The sequence below is a fragment of the Medicago truncatula genome, chromosome 1 (assembly GCF_003473485.1).
Source record: "Medicago truncatula cultivar Jemalong A17 chromosome 1, MtrunA17r5.0-ANR, whole genome shotgun sequence".
Lineage (NCBI taxonomy): Eukaryota > Viridiplantae > Streptophyta > Magnoliopsida > Fabales > Fabaceae > Medicago > Medicago truncatula.
Window position 1 is genome coordinate 495,677 of NC_053042.1, and position 16,855 is coordinate 512,531.

A 16,855-nucleotide genomic window follows, 5' to 3' on the forward strand; every position below is an offset into this window, starting at 1 on the left:
AATTCTATTTTATTCCAATTTATCCGTGGCTCCTTTTGATTTGTTGCGTGCAAGCTTTGTCGTAATTTTCATCGATCTGAACTGTCTCGTCTCTATCGTCTTTTTAATTGGATTGTTATTTTTTGTTGCAGAATTTATCCAAAGGGGGGATTCTTTTTTCTCCCAAGAACATGTTTCCAATTGGTATACTTCTACTTTGTTTCTAGCCATTCAATATAGTAAGCAAATTCAACACTGGAAGAACAAAATTAGGAGGACAATGAACAAGCAGATTCAGATTAGCTCTCTTTTGAAGCTCATTTATCATGTTCATCTTATTGCTGCATACATGGGTGTTATAAGTGCATGGGATAAATTTTGGAGGACGATTATTAAACAATTCTATGCTTTTCAATTGGGTGAAAGCAACCATTTTTTTTTTTTTTTTACAGATGACAATCTGCGAGAGAACCTATAGAGTCTATGTATGTGGGAGGTTCAACAAAGAAGATGAAAAGTTAATATTTGATTTAATAATAAAATTTAAAATAAATTGTAAAGCTATAAAGATCAAAACAGTTATATAAAGTGAATTAAAAAAGTGGACAACATGGCAAATTATAATTAGACGTGTTAAAAGAATGTGTTAGTAGGTGTGACCTAGCATTTCTCTAGGATGTTATAGATAGATAATCAATATAACAAGTTCAATAGATGGATAATCAATATAATAAGGTGTCTTAACTCGTTAATCACCCATTTGTACACCATTAACCACAGTTTTCAAGAATTCAAATATACGACATACTGATTATAATAATTATAGGTGTGATCTAGCATTTCTCTAGGATGTTATAGATGGATAATCAATATAACAAGTTCAATAGATTGATAATCAATATAACAAGGTGTCTTAACTCGTTAATCACCCATTTGTACACCATTAACCACAGTTTTCAAGAATTCAAATATACGACATACTGATTATAATAATTATAGTAATGTTCAAATATGACGTTTTTGAGGTTTTCAAATATACTACATGATATATATTGACCATACTTTGTGTTCAAATATACACCTAAAAATTGTGGTTAATGACATTCAAAATTTTGGTTAATTGTGTTCTGCAGATGATTATTAATGAGTTGCAGCATCTGCTTATATTCATTAATCATCTACTAAACATAATTAGTCATATATTTAAATTGTATTAACCATCTAAATTATTGTCAAAACTAGTAGTCCCATTTTCTGTCAAAATAACACAGCTCTATCCTTAAATATAGGCATGAACATTAATTAAATAAACACCGAACTTTACTCTCAAAATTTCTTGAATAAATATTTAAAATAATCCAGCACCATATATCAATTTATGTTATTACAGTGTGTCACTTTACATCAAAATTCCTCCAATTACCCGCACAGAAGGAATGCTTGAAAGAATTTGGGAGAACATACCATGTTAGCTTTTATCTCAGAAGCTCGACTTTCTCGTACACGATCCAGCTCATGCATTTTTCATTTGTTCGACCCATCACCCATTATAGTTCACTCACTGTACATTCAATCTCAAATTTTCCTTCGAAAGTTGAGCTTGCCTACGGCCCAAAAAGAATGCTGTGATTATCCACAGCAAACAAACCTGGTATAAAGCAGTAATTAGATGAATACCATCAGATTGAACATACAGTGTATAAGATTAAAACATAAAAATAAAAAAAATAAAAAAAATAAAAAAAGAGTGAAAAAATAGTAGTATTAGTGTAAAGTAGCAATGTACCAGGAAAGCCAAATTAATGAGGAATAACTATGACTATTTGAGCTAATAATTATACTAGTTTTTGATGATATACTGCCAATCTATTTCTTTTTTCTACACTTTTTTTCTTTTATTAACCAACACTGCTATTTGAGAGGAGATTGATAGAATGATAAGTTCACACGTACCGGAAGTCCATAAAGGGCAGCAGTTGACGGGCTTCCGTTTTGGGTACCAAATAGCATTTTATACATTCCAGCTGCTGCAGCATCTCCAAGTCTTTGAACCAGCACATCTATGCATATCTGCATCAACATGTATGTTCATTTAATGTACTTATGAGGAAATTCCCTAAAAATGTAGCATATTAAAATGTTGTGGCAGTGAACACGTTGGTTGGCTTCAAAATGAAAATAGTACATAGCTATGTAAGCAACATTTTAGTCATTGAAGTTGTGAGAGTCAGACAATTTAGTCCCTGTAATTTGCAAAATGAAAATTTAATCTCTTAAATTATAAAACATGGTCTCTTCGCCAAAGTACCTCTTTAGAAAACACTCAACAAAACCAATGAAAGAACTACATATTGCCTTGAACAGTTTCTTGCTTCATCAAGGAAAACCTAGAACCTTTAAATTGTGGTTGTATATTCGGAAAAGGGATCAAATTGACTAATATTTTCAATTTAAGGGACTAAATTGCCATTTTGCAAATTCACTTGTGGCTGTGCCTATGTGCTTCTACAAGCCCAAGATCTACAACAACTACTTCGTTTAACCTTTAGGACGGAAAGAAAGCTCAAACAAAAATGATGGTCATACTTTAGCTTTATACTTTTCATCCTCCGAAACAACAACAAATAGAAGTTCTCTTCCTGGCCTTGTAACAACATATGTAACAACCTGCAAAATTTTAGAACATGAATATGAATACACACAAAACATAAACAATGTGCTCGTTTATTACACACAGGGTCAGACTTATGAATTTCTTCAAAAGATGAATATAATCAACAAGAAAACTGTTTAAAGCCAAGAAATAAATATATGCTGAAAAATGAAAGCAAAAACACAATATTTATAACCAAAAAAACAAATTCCTAAATCATTATTATATATCACACAACAAACCTGTATAGTAATACAAAATTCTAATACTTCCCTTCAAGCTATGGCATATAGGCTACACTTATTACAATTATAACTTATCCGACATACTTAAAAAGACACTGTTCTAAGAACTACATGTTGATCCAAGCCGTTCTTTCCATTCAACTCTTTGGTGGTGATGGTACGAAAGCCCAAATTTGTAAAGAAAATCAAATTCCTTTCTGATGATTCAACCATGGAGTGACCAGTTGTTGTATTTTAGGGAATTATTTCTAGATTTTATTTACTTAATATTAGGATAACTGCAGTTAATAGAATTTCTGAGCCTTAGTCTATATATATATATATATATATATATATATATATATGGGGTTTGCTAGGATACACCCACTAGTTTTTATTAAGGTGTATTTTAGCAAAGATATAACTAAAAAGTTGTTAAATACACCTTAAGGTGAATGTTCCTAAAACACACTGTTGAAATTTTGGGGCCTAACTCATCCTTACAAAACCGGCTTGTAAGGTGAGGAGTGCTTCCTCTTTATAAACTCTGATCAAGCTTCCAATCTAACCGATGTGGGACTAAATCCACCCCCTCAGCTTCCTCTTTATAAACTCTGATCAAGCTTCCAATCTAACCGATGTGGGACTAAATCCACCCCCTCAAAGACAAGCCAACATAAGGCAACTTGGGGCAGATCGCATCGCAATTTTAAGGTGGAATTACCAACCCACCCCCTCATATTCAGGGCGGGATTTCCAACACACACCTTCTAAAAAATAAGTGGGTGTATGTTAGCAACTCCTATAGGCATTTGCTAGGATACACCCACTTATTTTTTAGAAGGTGTGTTTTAGCAAGTTATAACTAAAAAGTAGTTAAATACACCTTAAGGTGTAGCTTGCTAAAACACTCCCACATAAAAACTAGTGGGTGTGTTCTAGCAAATCACTATATATATATATATATATATATATATATATATATATTGTAGTCTTTTGGCGTTATACATTGGAGAATAAAAAAATAATATATTTAGCTTTCTCCATTATCAATACCAGTCTTGGGACATTCAGCCACGAGAAAGTAAACACAGGTCTGGAAAACAGAAAAGCAGAGAAGCCAAACCAAACCCGATATATCCCAATTAGGGAACAGGGAACCAGGCAAATGACTGCAGGCTGCAACGACCAAACTGTGGCAAAGCAGAACCAAGGAGTGCTGACAACCAGGGTGATACCGGTTGCGAGGTCTGGCAGTGACAGGAAGACAGTGTGAACCAAGCTTTGGCAAGAATACAGAAAGAGAAGGCCAGTTGGCTGCTTCTTAGATGGATGGAAATGTCACCTTTGACACTAGACGACTACTCACAATGGGCCAGTGCTCACAGCAGCTCTAGCCCCAAACTGAAAGGACAGCTGAGGCAAAATAAAGGGAGGGATCGACCAGAGAGCTCTAATAACAAAGAATTGAATATATGTCAATAAAAGGGAATAAGTATCTGAATCCCTAAACTTTAGCAATTGAAATCAACAACAGGCTAGGACTTTACGGAAACTAAGGCATGCTATAAAAGAACAAAAAGAAAGAATCAAAAGTAATTAAAATTGCAATCTATAGCATTGAACCTAGATAAATATTACATGTTGCGAATTTGAAGCATAGTTAAATATTGTATATTTTTATTAAAAAAGCAAGAACTGTTTGTAAGTTGTAGAAGACAACCTTTCTCAGTGTCTCACAAATAGCCACCACCATCCAATCTGGCCAAAGAGCTAGAGCTGCTAAATTTAAGAAGCCAACAAAAGGAGTTGAGCATATAGCTGCAGTAACCCCAGCAACAGTAAGAATGCGCCCCTGCACAAGATAAAGAAAAATTAATGAAGAGATATACGAAGTGATCATATTGGAGTTATGCAACAACAATATAACCAGCAAATAAGAAAAACTACCACAATGATACATTTCGTTACTACTATTGCTGAGAATATTACTAATTGGAAATGGTTAATGTAGAATTTGAAATAAAAAGGGTTTAGGGAGCAGTTCAGCTATAAATGTAATTCCTTCTTTTTTGAAAAATATAAAGTAGTAATTATTCCCTCAAGTCTATGAAATAACAATATGCAATTTCAATCAAGCAAGTTCATAGAAATCTTCATGTATTTCAACCTTTCAGATGGGTAACATTAATCTGATTATGTATTCAAGTGTTTGTGTGTGGCTTTGTTGTGTAATACACGAACTCACTCATGTACTCTTTCATTTTCCTCCTTCTCAAGAGCTACTGCAGATGTGTGGTTTTTTAGGCTAACACCTCTCCTACCACTTGAACGAGAAAGCAAAATAAAATAATGCTAGCGCACTGTAGGAATGGCAAAAATCTAATTATCAATTGGTATCCTTATTATAGCAGTTCGTTTACACAATAAAAGCCAATTATCAAATTGTGTACTTATTATAGTAGTCTAGTCTATTCACCAAAACTGTCGGTACACTTTAATTCCTATATATCATGTTAGCACAAAAGAAAATTCAAAGCAATATCAAATCCTTTTAACTTTTTCAAGTGTTATATCAATATCAATATCAAAGCTGATGTCCAAACCCAACTCTAAAAGAATGTCCAAATCCAAGCATAAAATGTCATTTTTTGAAAAAGCTTACTGTTAATGTTAGTTGTCCAATAAGAATAAAAACAGCAATAAAGCTATTTATCTCGGCAAACAATTTTCTCCTTCCAAGAGAGCTAGTAACTGTGCTGGCAATCACACTCACTTTCTGCAATCACAAGTGGAAAACATCAGAAGAAATACCTTTTAGAGATGTATACAGGTTCAAAGAGTCATCTTAAAACACATAGCATGGCAATAAAGACGACTTCAGGGATTGATCATCCGAAGACGAACATAACTTTTCTTTTTAAAAGTGTATGAAAGAAATCAAATGCATCGGTTGCTCATTGGTATTCTTATTTATAGCTTGATCACAATAAATCAAAGGATGCAATCAAGGGGCTAATTGTAATCTTACTTAATGTGAGCCTAGTTAAGTACCAAATTGGAGTTTAACAAGTGTAAATATTTTAACACTGCAAAAGTTCAAGCTTACTGATGGTCTTTCAGCTAGACAGAAATAAATCATGCCAAATGGACCCAACTAAATACCACCTATCCTAGCCTGAGCATAAAACGAAGCAAATGATACTGGAATAAGACCAAGTGGTTACAACCCACGACAACCAGACACAAAACATAGAAAACACGGCAAAACAGAAGCAGATCTGGAGGCAATAGAGCTTTATACCATTTTGTAAGAACAGAGATGCAGATAATGATTACCAAAGATGTCTTATAGGACAAAAGATCACCTAACCTGGAAATAGAAGAATGAAGAGACAACTGCACTCAGCCAGATGAACAATGATATATGCAAGAGGTAGGTTGATGACAGTATAAGCCAGAGTCCTTCCAATATGGGCCAAACATTATGCTTCACTAAAGCGGATGACTTTGGGGAACCTTTTAGAGTGTGTTCAGTCCTGTCAATCTCACTAGCCTCATTTTCAGGGTTGGAATCAGATTCTCTAAAATTCAAAATAAATAATTATGTATTGTGTGGCACAGTACATTTTCTAAAAAAAATTATTTAATGAGATGCATGATCTCCATGATACCCATAATTAACATTTTTCTGACTTCCCTCTGGGTGGGGGGGTAGAGCTGGAAATTACTTGTGCACTATTATAGGTCTCCAATTAAATATGATACGCTACAAGAATAGGGAACATAGTGGCAGCGAGTAATTGTCTAATAGACAGTCAAAATGCTGATGTGTAATTAGAAATAAAAGGGGGTTGAGGTAGTTAGTTAGGAGGTAAGTGTGATTTCTGAAGAGTGAAACGGAAGGACAGACGAGACAATGATATGTCCTGGTGCGAGAAAACAAATCTTTATTACCATCTTTGTTCTGCATCTTGATCGCTTTATCTCAGAGCCTATATACCGTTGATAAATTTGCAGAGATTTCATCAATAAAGCTCTGCTTTCTTTGATTCATTCTCACATTCAGAGTCGGCAAACACGCCTCTTTGAAAAGGGCCAAGTTGCTTTTGTTACAATCTTTGATTAACTTGAATTAGGGTTACCCACCCAATAAACCAGAAGTGTAGGATAGTTATCTATGTAGGATGTACGCCTAGAGTTTGATGCCTAGTTTAGTTACATACTGTAAATTTTTCTTGGAGGTTAAATTTTGCATCCAAATAAAAATGAGTTATGGACCATCTCAAATGCGTCTCTATTTTTTATTCATATAACTATGAAGAAAAGAATAAACGAATAACCTAATGGGAGACAGTTCTTCTTCAACATGAGATGTATCGCAATTTATCCCTCTTGATGTCTGAGCCGCAAGTTCCATCAACAAAGCAGCAAACAAAAGTAAGACTGCAAAAGACAGGATATTGATGTTAAACAAAGTGAAACCAAGCAATAAATGGTTGTATAGGGACATGCAAACTTACATGGACCAACAAAAGCCATTCCAGTGGCAAACAGTGATCCACAAAGTTGTCCAAGGGTGGCACCAGCACCAATAAACCCAAATAATCTTGAACCTGACTGAACCCAGAGAATGTTAAGTGGACCCAAAACAAGCCAAATTAAAACAAAAACTATCCAGCAGTAAACAAACCTCGTTGTCCATTACGTCAATTACCCTTGCCCAAGTTGAAGAAAGTGTAATTAGATTAAGCAAAGCAACCTTCTCACACAAAAATAAAAAATAAATTTATATCACAGAAGTATCTTTGGAAGCAAGCAAGCAGAAGAATGAAATCAAATTTATACATCGATACCAAAAAAAGGAGAATAAAATCACTATAAGCCATACCCAAAGAAACAATCCTATACGGACAGAGATATAAAACCATCCACGGTTATCCCAGCTAACTGATGATGCAAGACTGCCTTGATCACCAAGTTTTGCATCTTTCGAGGTCAAAGCAGTGGACCCCTAGGAGTAGGAAAAGAAAATCCAATTTAACGCAATCTTAATACAAATAATATTGAGCTAAATATCTACACTGCAACAAACAACTTCCAGATATATTCTTGTCTTACGATCAAATTGGACGTCGAAGATCCAGCTGATGAATAGTGCCATAGAATAAAGAACACTATGAGTGATACACTGAAGAACCTGTGTATGAAAACCAAAGCCTGGAATTTCAAAAGGCATCATTACAGAATGACATGCAAGTAAACATTAACTAATAACCATTATATATCGTTTTTCAAATTCATTTTTTATGACGAAACAGACTAAATAGTTAATATGAATGCATATTAACATAATGAATTTGATTTTCTCTTATTTATTGGAACAAACAACAAATTATTACAATGATTCAGATCCTAGTTCAAAATATTACATCTAAATGGTTGGTTTAAAAAAAATACATGTTATCGTATCAATATTTCACATGTATTATTGTGTCGTGACTCGTGCAGTTTTATGAATAGGTAAAAGCCATGGCCTGGTATTTTGTTTCCATTCTTGAAGTTGAAACAAATATTTTGATTCTTAATTCTTCAGGATATTAAGGGACTGTTTACTTTGTGAAAAACTTTTTTTATTTTCATTTCTTAAAATTTGTGTTAGTTTTGCTTGTTAATAAGGAAAAAAGTGACTTTGAAGTGAACACGTGTCTTGCATTTTAGAAAACAGTGAAAATGTCAACAAAAAAAAACTGTTTTCATTATTTTTGAAACTGAATCTTTCCTAACTAGCATTTTATCTTCTCTTCATCACATTGACCCACTTCAAAAGCCTTTTATCTTCTTATTAAGAAGTTAAAATGAACACGCATTCTAGAAAATGAAAACAAAAAATGATTTTGCAAAGTAAACTGGCCCCAAGTTTTTTGCAACAAATACAAAGTACCTAGAAATTGACATTCTATGAAACCATTCAAATACTTCAATCAATATTTGAATATTCAATAATCCAAGTGTAACAATTATCTTGATAAACATGTTCTTTTCATGGAGCTCCTTCATCGTACTTTATGATGTATATCATTGTGCATTGATGCCCTCCACAAAGTGCATTAAGGAACTAACTGAGCACTCTGGCTACAAATGAGATGTCTAATTGAGTAACTAGATGATAATTTAAATCTCCAACTAAGTCACCGAATCTATTTATGTCCAAAATTAACTCCCTTTAATTCCTAGGAATTTAGTACACTTGATCCCTAGCTAAGATTGTTAAAGAACCTTGCAATCTACAAACTAGTTTCCTTATTAATGTCTTTGTGCAAAGTGGACCAAGTTGAGTACAATAACAATAGACAGCAAGTGCAATCAAGCTTTCAATACAAGCAAACATTAGGAGTGTTAAGAAGTTAAGAACACTCAATTTAACACTCTTTTTCCAACACTCACTCTTTTATTGACATGGGTCCCACAATTATAAAAATTTGTCTCACATAACATGGTAGGACCTATATGATATGATTTCACTCAATAATAGAGTGAGTGTCAAAAAGAGTGTTAAAGTGATTGTTCCTATGATCCTATGTCATTACTCTATGATACATTTGATTGATTAGATGCTAAAGCATTCTACGAAGGGTGAATGGATAAAGTTGTTAGCTAAAATTCAAAATAAAATCAAAAAATGTTCATATGATATGTAGTATTGAGACTTCATATTGAAGACATGTCTCATACATGCCATATGATATGTGACACATATGATTACACTCAATCGTTTCTAACTATAACTTCCATTTTCTCAAATTACTACGGACATATATAATTACATTCAATCGCTTCTAACTCTCAGTTCCACTCATGCGTGTCTAAACACGTTATCTGTCTGATACTAATACATATTAAGACCAATCACTTCCAGTTTTTACTTCCATTTTCTCAAATTATTATCGGTGTGGCGCGATTTATATGAATGATGAAAATTGAATTAAAAGAATAAAGAAATGTGATAAAATAAAACGAGACCTTGTTTTTAGAGAGATTAGGAAGAGAGAAGACGAGTGATGTAAACGGCGTGGCAATGACGGTGAGCAACAATGAACCTATAAACAATTCAGGTAGATTTGATAGTCCTAACGAAATTGCACCTTCGTCACGCAAAGGTAAAACTACGAAATAAGCACTCAAAATCTGCAATACGAAATTGAAAAGGTTAGTTAAACGGAAGAAGAAGAATGTGAAAGTAACATCATTACATGAATGGCATTGAGATGAGAAACTCACGAAGAAGAAGCAAAAGAAGGAATGGAGAAGAGCAGAGGATTCGTGCGGGTGCACCGTAACGAAAACGGACACGAGCGCATCTAATCGGGACCTCCCCATCGTTTTCCTGTTTTCCGATCGGAGGCAAAGAAGAAGAAGAAGAAAAAAGCAAGTTTTTTTTTTGTTATCCCAAAGGTCAAATTGTTATTGCACGTGCGTGACTTTGGGCAAACTAACTTGATTTAAGTTAAGAATTGTTGTTTACACATTTGATAAGGTTGCGCCAATATTTACCAAAATGTCATTGGCCAGTTAATTGTCAAACTTTTAGTAAACCGACGGCAGTTAGGTGCCGAGGATTTCCTCGGCAGTTAACTGTCGATGCAAATTGAACATAACAGAAGCAGAAACTCAGTTTTCTGAGTATTGCTTCATTCTTCAAAAAAATTTCAAACCAACTTCTTCTCCAATTTCGAATTTTCAGCAAAATCAAGTGCATCATCTTCATTTAATTACAAGTAAGTATCTTGATTCATTTGTAATCATAATGTTAGTTTGGGTAGGTTTTTTTTAAAATAAAAATGGTAGTTTTGATGTGGTTAGGGTTGATGTAGGAATTGAATTTTTTATGAGTGCATGTAGTTTATAATTGAATATTCAATGGTGCTATTGCCTACGCTGATGCGCAGTTAGGCCAGGAGGAGGTCATGAGCATGATCGCGCCGATTTTGACCAGGAGGCGAGGCCAGAGGCCGAGGAGGAGGCAGCATCAGCAGGACCAGGACCAATAGTAGTATTTTGATTTTTAGGACTTGTTTTTTAGTTTTGGTGTTTTCATGACATTGATTTGTATATTATATTTGTACTTTGATGACATTATTTTTAATTTCATGGGATTTTTTACTTAGTTTAATGTACAAAAATGTTTGTTTAATTAAGTTGTGTATTTGCGCCAATATTTTTTTGTTATTTGAATCGTTATGATGAATTTCAAACGTTTGTATAATTTGAACCAAATGTCGGTTTGATTAAATTATGAACAATGGTAAAAGATATTGTACTTATCTTGTTTATGTCCGAGTTTCAATGTTGTATGAATTGTTTTGCCTTTCGAAATGCTCTGGTTTAATTACAGGTAAAAACTGGCCGAAAAAAGACCTGGAAATGTTTTAGAATGATGCAGAGCTCACTGCCTGCATAATCAGATTTCCTCGGCAGTTACATACCGAAGTTTTTCTCGGCAGTTAACTCCCGAGGTTTTCCTCGGCAGTTAACTGCCGATGGGGCAAAAACGTCATTTACCCGCGTGGCACAACCTTATGTAATGTGGGAACAACAATTCTCATTTAAGTTTGCATAAGTTATAATTGAAGTGAGTTTGCCTAAATATGCTTGTTTGAATTAAGATTGCGATTGTGCAAATATACTTATCTAAATTTACTTAAACTAAGTGTCTAAACATACTTGTTGAAATTGTGTAAGATCTAACAACTAAGAATTTTCATATGGTGCATGAATTGAGTTTACGTAAACATACTTAAAATGAGTTTTTATATAAACGCATTTGAATTGAATTAAGTTAATACACTTGAGAGTTTATGCAAACATGCTTGAAATTTCACATAAAGTGTATGTTCAAGTGAAATAGGATGGAATGAATATGAATGTGGTTGCAAAAATGGTTCCAACATGAGAAATAAAAGAAGGTGAAGAAATTGAAATTGAAGAGATATCATGGAGGGTTTGGGAGAAAACATAATATGACTATGATGTAATTTTATTATTTTTGACGAAGGTTATGATGTCAATTGAAATGTTAATTTCAATTCAAGGGTGTTGCATAATATCTTAAAGTTGATAAAGAAGATTAACACGACAATAAGTATAATATTATAAATCTATTTAACTCTCAAGATGACAAATATGAATAAAATTTAATGGTCAATAAATTTTTTGTTCATGATCTTTTTATTCAAGAGTGTTGTCCTGGACTAATCAAAAGTCTTGCCCGCCACAAATTATGGCTCATTTCTACACAGGTTGAAATGAGTAGAATCTTCTTCTCACCTCATACCCTCTCTGCCTCAAAGAAGCCTTATAATGTCATGGCAGGTCATATCGACTATCATTTACCATATTTATGGACACTCTTCTATAACGGCTACCTCATTACTACATAATGGTCTCATTGACCCTATATATGAGCACTTAACAAACTCACAAGGCATGTATCTCTCTATGTTTGGCTCTCACTCTTATCATACACTGACTTGGACACCGGAGCATTAAAAGGACCAATGCGTTTGAAGTTAGCATTGACGTCACGTGGCAAGATACAACATGAACCAATGCAAGTCTACCATAGTATCACTGCTCAACACCTCATTAATCAGTTCAACGACTCAGATCCCTCCACGTAAGATCACAACGACTCCGTAACGTAAACTTTCCCTTTCATCAACTACACAAACTTCCACAAAATCTTCAATGACAACCATTTTCACAACTTCCCGTTTTCTGCTAAAAACCCTGAAACTCACCTCACATTCAAACGCCGTTAATCTCAGAAGCTTCCGTTTATCAGCAATGAACACTTCAGCTATGGCTTCCAGTAACGGTAACGGCGGCGTAGTTCGCTTTCCATTATCTTCATCCAACGCTTTGATCATTCAGAAAGGTGATATCACCAAATGGTCCATCGATGGTTCCACTGATGCAATTGTATGTCAAATTTACCTTACTATTTCATATTTCATATTTATTTTTTTCAATTGTTACTGCAAGAAATGTATATAGAACAATGTGGAATTTAATTTATGTATATGTATATGAATATTAACAGGTAAATCCTGCAAATGAGAGAATGCTTGGAGGTGGTGGTGCAGATGGAGGTAAATCATTTCTAATTTTTATAGAAAAAAAAAAGTTTCATAGACACCTAAGTTTCATTACAGGTGCGACTCCTTGTTAATCACATGCAAAATTGTATTTTAATTCAGCTGAGTACTATATGGTGAGTTTAGAACGATGAAATTGTGGTTAATCATGTAGTTGAATTAACCGAAATTTTTAATGTGATTAGTGAGGTGTTGCAGTTGTAGGAATAAATGAGTGTCTGCGTATCATTACTCTTTCTATATATACTTGAAAATTTGAGATTAGTTTTTTAGTAAGGGTCTGTTTGGATAAACAACTTATTTGCAGCTTACAACAAAAGCGCTTATCATGGTAAGCGCTTATGTTAGTTTGATTAAGCAATTTTTTCAGCAAAAGGTAAAATAAAGTTAAATTGTTTTCGTGTATGCTATAAGTTGTTTTTATAAGTTCTATTGGAGAACTTATGAAAATAAGTTGAAAAAAGCTTATGAAAATTGTATAAGCTTTTTTCATAAGTTCTCCCAAAATGTTTCACAGAACTTATGCCAGTAGATAGGCTCAAATAAGCCAATCTAAACAGGCATTAAATATCCTATTTAGTCCCTAAAATTGTAGTGGTGTAGCAACTAGTCTCCCACATTATTAATATCCCGACATTTGTTATCAACAAATACACTATTGACTTAGTTTCAAATCACTTAATTTCAAATGCATTCTTGACGTTACCAACTTAATGTCATTATAGTTTTCTACATATACTAAATGAGGTCTCAAGGACGAACTTGATTAGTATTTTACAATTTTAAAGATCATTTTGGAATATTGATTATGTGGAGGATTAGGTTGATACATTCCTATAACTTCAGGGACTGAATTGGGCATTTACTCGTTAGTTTTTAATTAAAATTAAAAGAGATTATAAATAGTACATCATGGTGCTTTATAGTTAGTGTGGTAGTGAAAATGATCTTTGAGTGATCGCCTTTTATGCTGGTTTCAGCCATACATAGGGCTGCTGGTCCAGATCTTCTTAGAGCATGCCGGAATGTTCCAGAAGTCAGGCCTGGAGTTCGCTGCCCAACAGGGGAAGCAAGGATCACACCGTGAGTTCTTATAGTTTTATATATTTGAGCTCTTTTGATGTGTATGTTTTAAATCTTTGGGTGGGATAAGCGCTTACGTATAAGAGTGAATGACCAATTTAATCTCTAAACTCTAAGGTTGTAGGGTTTCGGCAACTTGATTCATACAATTAAAGAAATTCCAAAGTATTCCCAGAAATTGAAAGCACTTGATTGCATTAATCCTTCTGTGTTGGTTAATTTGGTCCTAAAATTGTCACGGAGACACTAATGTTATCGAATATATTCAATTTCATGGAACATTATGAAATTTTGTTAATTTCAGCTCTTCTACAATTTCCGGGGTTAAATTAGTAATTTACTTAAAGTATAACTATCTTGGCTAAGCTTATTGATTATAAGCGGATGTGTTATTATTTGGTTCATAAGGGTAAAAACTAAAAAGTGAAACTTGTGAAAATAAGCCTTTGCAGAATTTTGCCTTGTGTTTTATATAGACCTTTTACTTGTTGATGTGCAGAGGTTTCTTGCTGCCTGCTTCTCATGTTATTCATACTGTTGGCCCAATCTACGATGTTGATAGTAATCCTGCTGCCTCTCTGGCAAGTGCTTACAGGTTGCTTTTCCAACTTGTGCTTGATAAGCTATTATTCGTTATCTTTGAATTCGCAAAAGTTTATTCCATTGTGTTTTGGTTCGCTGTGATTATTACACATGACTGAGAAATTTTGTATTATCAATTTGATTTTTCAGGAATAGTTTGAGGGTTGCAAAAGAGAACAACATTCAGTATATAGCATTCCCAGCCATATCATGTGGTGTTTACGGGTAAGTTTATTTATTATGTTGATGAAATCCCCTTTTCCTCCCCCTTGTTCAGTTCACTGGTGTGAAACTTTAGGTTGGTACATGGCTTGAGATGTAATTATCTTTCGTGATAGAATCATAAAGAAAAGTTATTTCCCTAGGAGTGAGCATGTGGATGGACTTATGTTTTGCTTTTGCCTTGTGAGAGTATTGTATTTAAGGATCTGCCAAAAGGACAGTGACAAATTAATATTAGTGAAAATACCACTCATTAGGGGAAAAACACAGTTAAAAAGTTCATATTGCAATAGCATGCCATTGAAGGTGTTGTGTGTCACGAACTAATTATCTGAAAAGTTTTAAGTTAGACGAATGAAAGCACATAAATGCTATTTATGTCTTAACACACCCTGATGCAAAATCCCTTCAGTCAACTTCAGGCTTACTCAACCTTATGTGGAAATTTAATTATTATTTTGAAGAATAGAGCTATCTACAAGTATTGAACTCTAGACCTTTTGACCATAGAAACTTTAATACTGTTTCATGAACCAATTATCCGAAAAGCTTAAGTGTTAGGTGAACGTGGTTTTTTATATCTGACAATATATAACCATTGTGTTGGTCAATTTGTGTTCCCAAACCTAACAAATTCTGTCTCCAGGCTTGCAAATATAATTTTCCCTTCGATTTGTTATTATATTAACTAAATCTTTCATCACAAATGTTTAATACTTCATTCTTCAGATACCCTTACGATGAAGCTGCTACCGTAGCAATTTCTACCATCAAAGAATTCCAAAATGACTTCAAGGAGGTAGTATTACGTTCCATTTACTCCATTTTCTTTATTTGGTCTGAGTTATATATGAATTGTATATGATTTGGATTTGGCTCCTTTGAACTTTAGAAGTAAGACATTGCAATCATTTTTTCGAAAGATCAAAGGTTGATAAATCCCGAGTTCATTAAAAGTTCGGTATGTTGACTTTTAAACTTGAGATGCATCTTCTTCATCTCTAAGGTGATTTACACGGTTCAAATGAGTCAAATCCATAGTTCCATACAATTTGGGTTTCTTTTGACTTTCAAATACTAGCTCAATTGGGAAAATGTCAAAAATTGATCTGATTGGTTGATGGTTGTTTTGTCGCAATTGCAAACATTCCATTAGGTCTAATTTGATCGAATATTCGATCAAGGATATCAAGGGGCAATAAAAATGTCTTTTCATTGAACATCTCATTAAAGATAAAAGTATATTAATTTTGTTTGAGATAAAAATTCAAAAGATGGGTCACGAATTGAAAAAGAATCATGACTGCATAAAAATGAGAGTACTACGTGGTTTATTCCGCTTTCAAGAGTGATGGATCCTTTTTTTTTTTAACTTATTTTTATAAAAGATGTATATAATTGATGAGGTTTGTACCTAGTAAGACGGTATTTATTTTTTTGTTTTTTGAAGGAAAGACATATTTCTATTACTGAGGTTTATAGAATACATAATTACAGTTCAATATTTGTTACAGGTCCACTTCGTTCTCTTCATGTCTGATATTTATGACACATGGTTAAATAAATCGGATGAATTGCTGAAATATTAGTGTATCCTCTCAGTTATCAGTTCACAGAATTGAAGACCGAGGTCGTTCAGACTAGTGCAAGAAAATAATTATAACATTTCAGATGTTCTCTTGTAAGGAAAATATGTAAGCTTAATTGCACCCTACTAGATGTCATGATCTTGTCTTCAATGTTAGAGTGATTTGCTATAGTATTCTATAGATATGAGACTGGAATTGTAAATGACATCTATCTATAGCCTACTCTACTTTGGTGTTCATGGAGTTTCAGGATCCATTTTCATTTGTCAAAAAAAGGATCCATTTTTATTCAAGTTTAGTGCTTATGTTTTGTAAAATAAAAGACAAAATTACTTTCAGGGTTCTTTAAGTTATTTTGTTGTAGCA

The 16,855-nt window shown here is 33.7% G+C and overlaps 2 protein-coding genes across 6 annotated transcripts; one reads left to right on the plus strand and one right to left on the minus strand.

Moving 5' to 3' along the window:
• Nucleotides 1-1,281: 1,281 nt before the first annotated feature.
• LOC11429783 (uncharacterized) lies at nucleotides 1,282-10,335 on the minus strand. Of its 5 annotated transcripts, none has more exons than XM_013610232.3 (13): nucleotides 10,138-10,331; nucleotides 9,880-10,044; nucleotides 7,978-8,076; nucleotides 7,748-7,870; nucleotides 7,550-7,618; nucleotides 7,380-7,476; nucleotides 7,200-7,302; nucleotides 6,230-6,395; nucleotides 5,522-5,635; nucleotides 4,580-4,711; nucleotides 2,566-2,646; nucleotides 1,933-2,049; nucleotides 1,282-1,627 (listed from the first exon to the last, which is right to left on the minus strand). In XM_013610232.3, exons 1-13 carry the CDS (start codon nucleotides 10,234-10,236, stop codon nucleotides 1,538-1,540), a joined length of 1,455 nt encoding a protein of 484 aa, XP_013465686.1. In that variant the 5' UTR covers nucleotides 10,237-10,331; the 3' UTR covers nucleotides 1,282-1,537. The 5 variants fall into 5 exon arrangements, with proteins under 5 accessions (XP_013465686.1, XP_013465688.1, XP_003588476.2 ...); XM_013610234.3 differs by having other exon boundaries at nucleotides 6,230-6,407; XM_003588428.4 differs by having other exon boundaries at nucleotides 6,230-6,440.
• A 2,267-nt stretch (nucleotides 10,336-12,602) lies between these two features.
• LOC11421377 (macro domain-containing protein XCC3184) lies at nucleotides 12,603-16,855 on the plus strand. Its single transcript, XM_003588429.3, has 7 exons — nucleotides 12,603-12,837; nucleotides 12,959-13,007; nucleotides 13,994-14,096; nucleotides 14,596-14,691; nucleotides 14,829-14,903; nucleotides 15,630-15,699; nucleotides 16,415-16,855. Exons 1-7 carry the CDS (start codon nucleotides 12,604-12,606, stop codon nucleotides 16,487-16,489), a joined length of 702 nt encoding a protein of 233 aa, XP_003588477.1. The 5' UTR covers nucleotide 12,603; the 3' UTR covers nucleotides 16,490-16,855.

Coding starts and splice junctions, on each gene's coding strand:
- LOC11429783 (XM_003588428.4), bottom strand. CDS start 10,236: ATGGGGAGGTCCCGATTAGATGCGCTCGTGTCCGTTTTCGTTACGGTG. Junction 7,477..7,549: donor TTGACGTAATGGACAACGAG/GTTTGTTTACTG, acceptor CTCTGGGTTCAG/TCAGGTTCAAGATTATTTGG. Junction 2,050..2,565: donor ATGAAAAGTATAAAGCTAAA/GTATGACCATCA, acceptor ATGTTGATGCAG/ATATGCATAGATGTGCTGGT.
- LOC11421377 (XM_003588429.3), top strand. CDS start 12,604: ATGACAACCATTTTCACAACTTCCCGTTTTCTGCTAAAAACCCTGAAA. Junction 14,904..15,629: donor ATATCATGTGGTGTTTACGG/GTAAGTTTATTT, acceptor TTCATTCTTCAG/ATACCCTTACGATGAAGCTG. Junction 15,700..16,414: donor TCCAAAATGACTTCAAGGAG/GTAGTATTACGT, acceptor TATTTGTTACAG/GTCCACTTCGTTCTCTTCAT.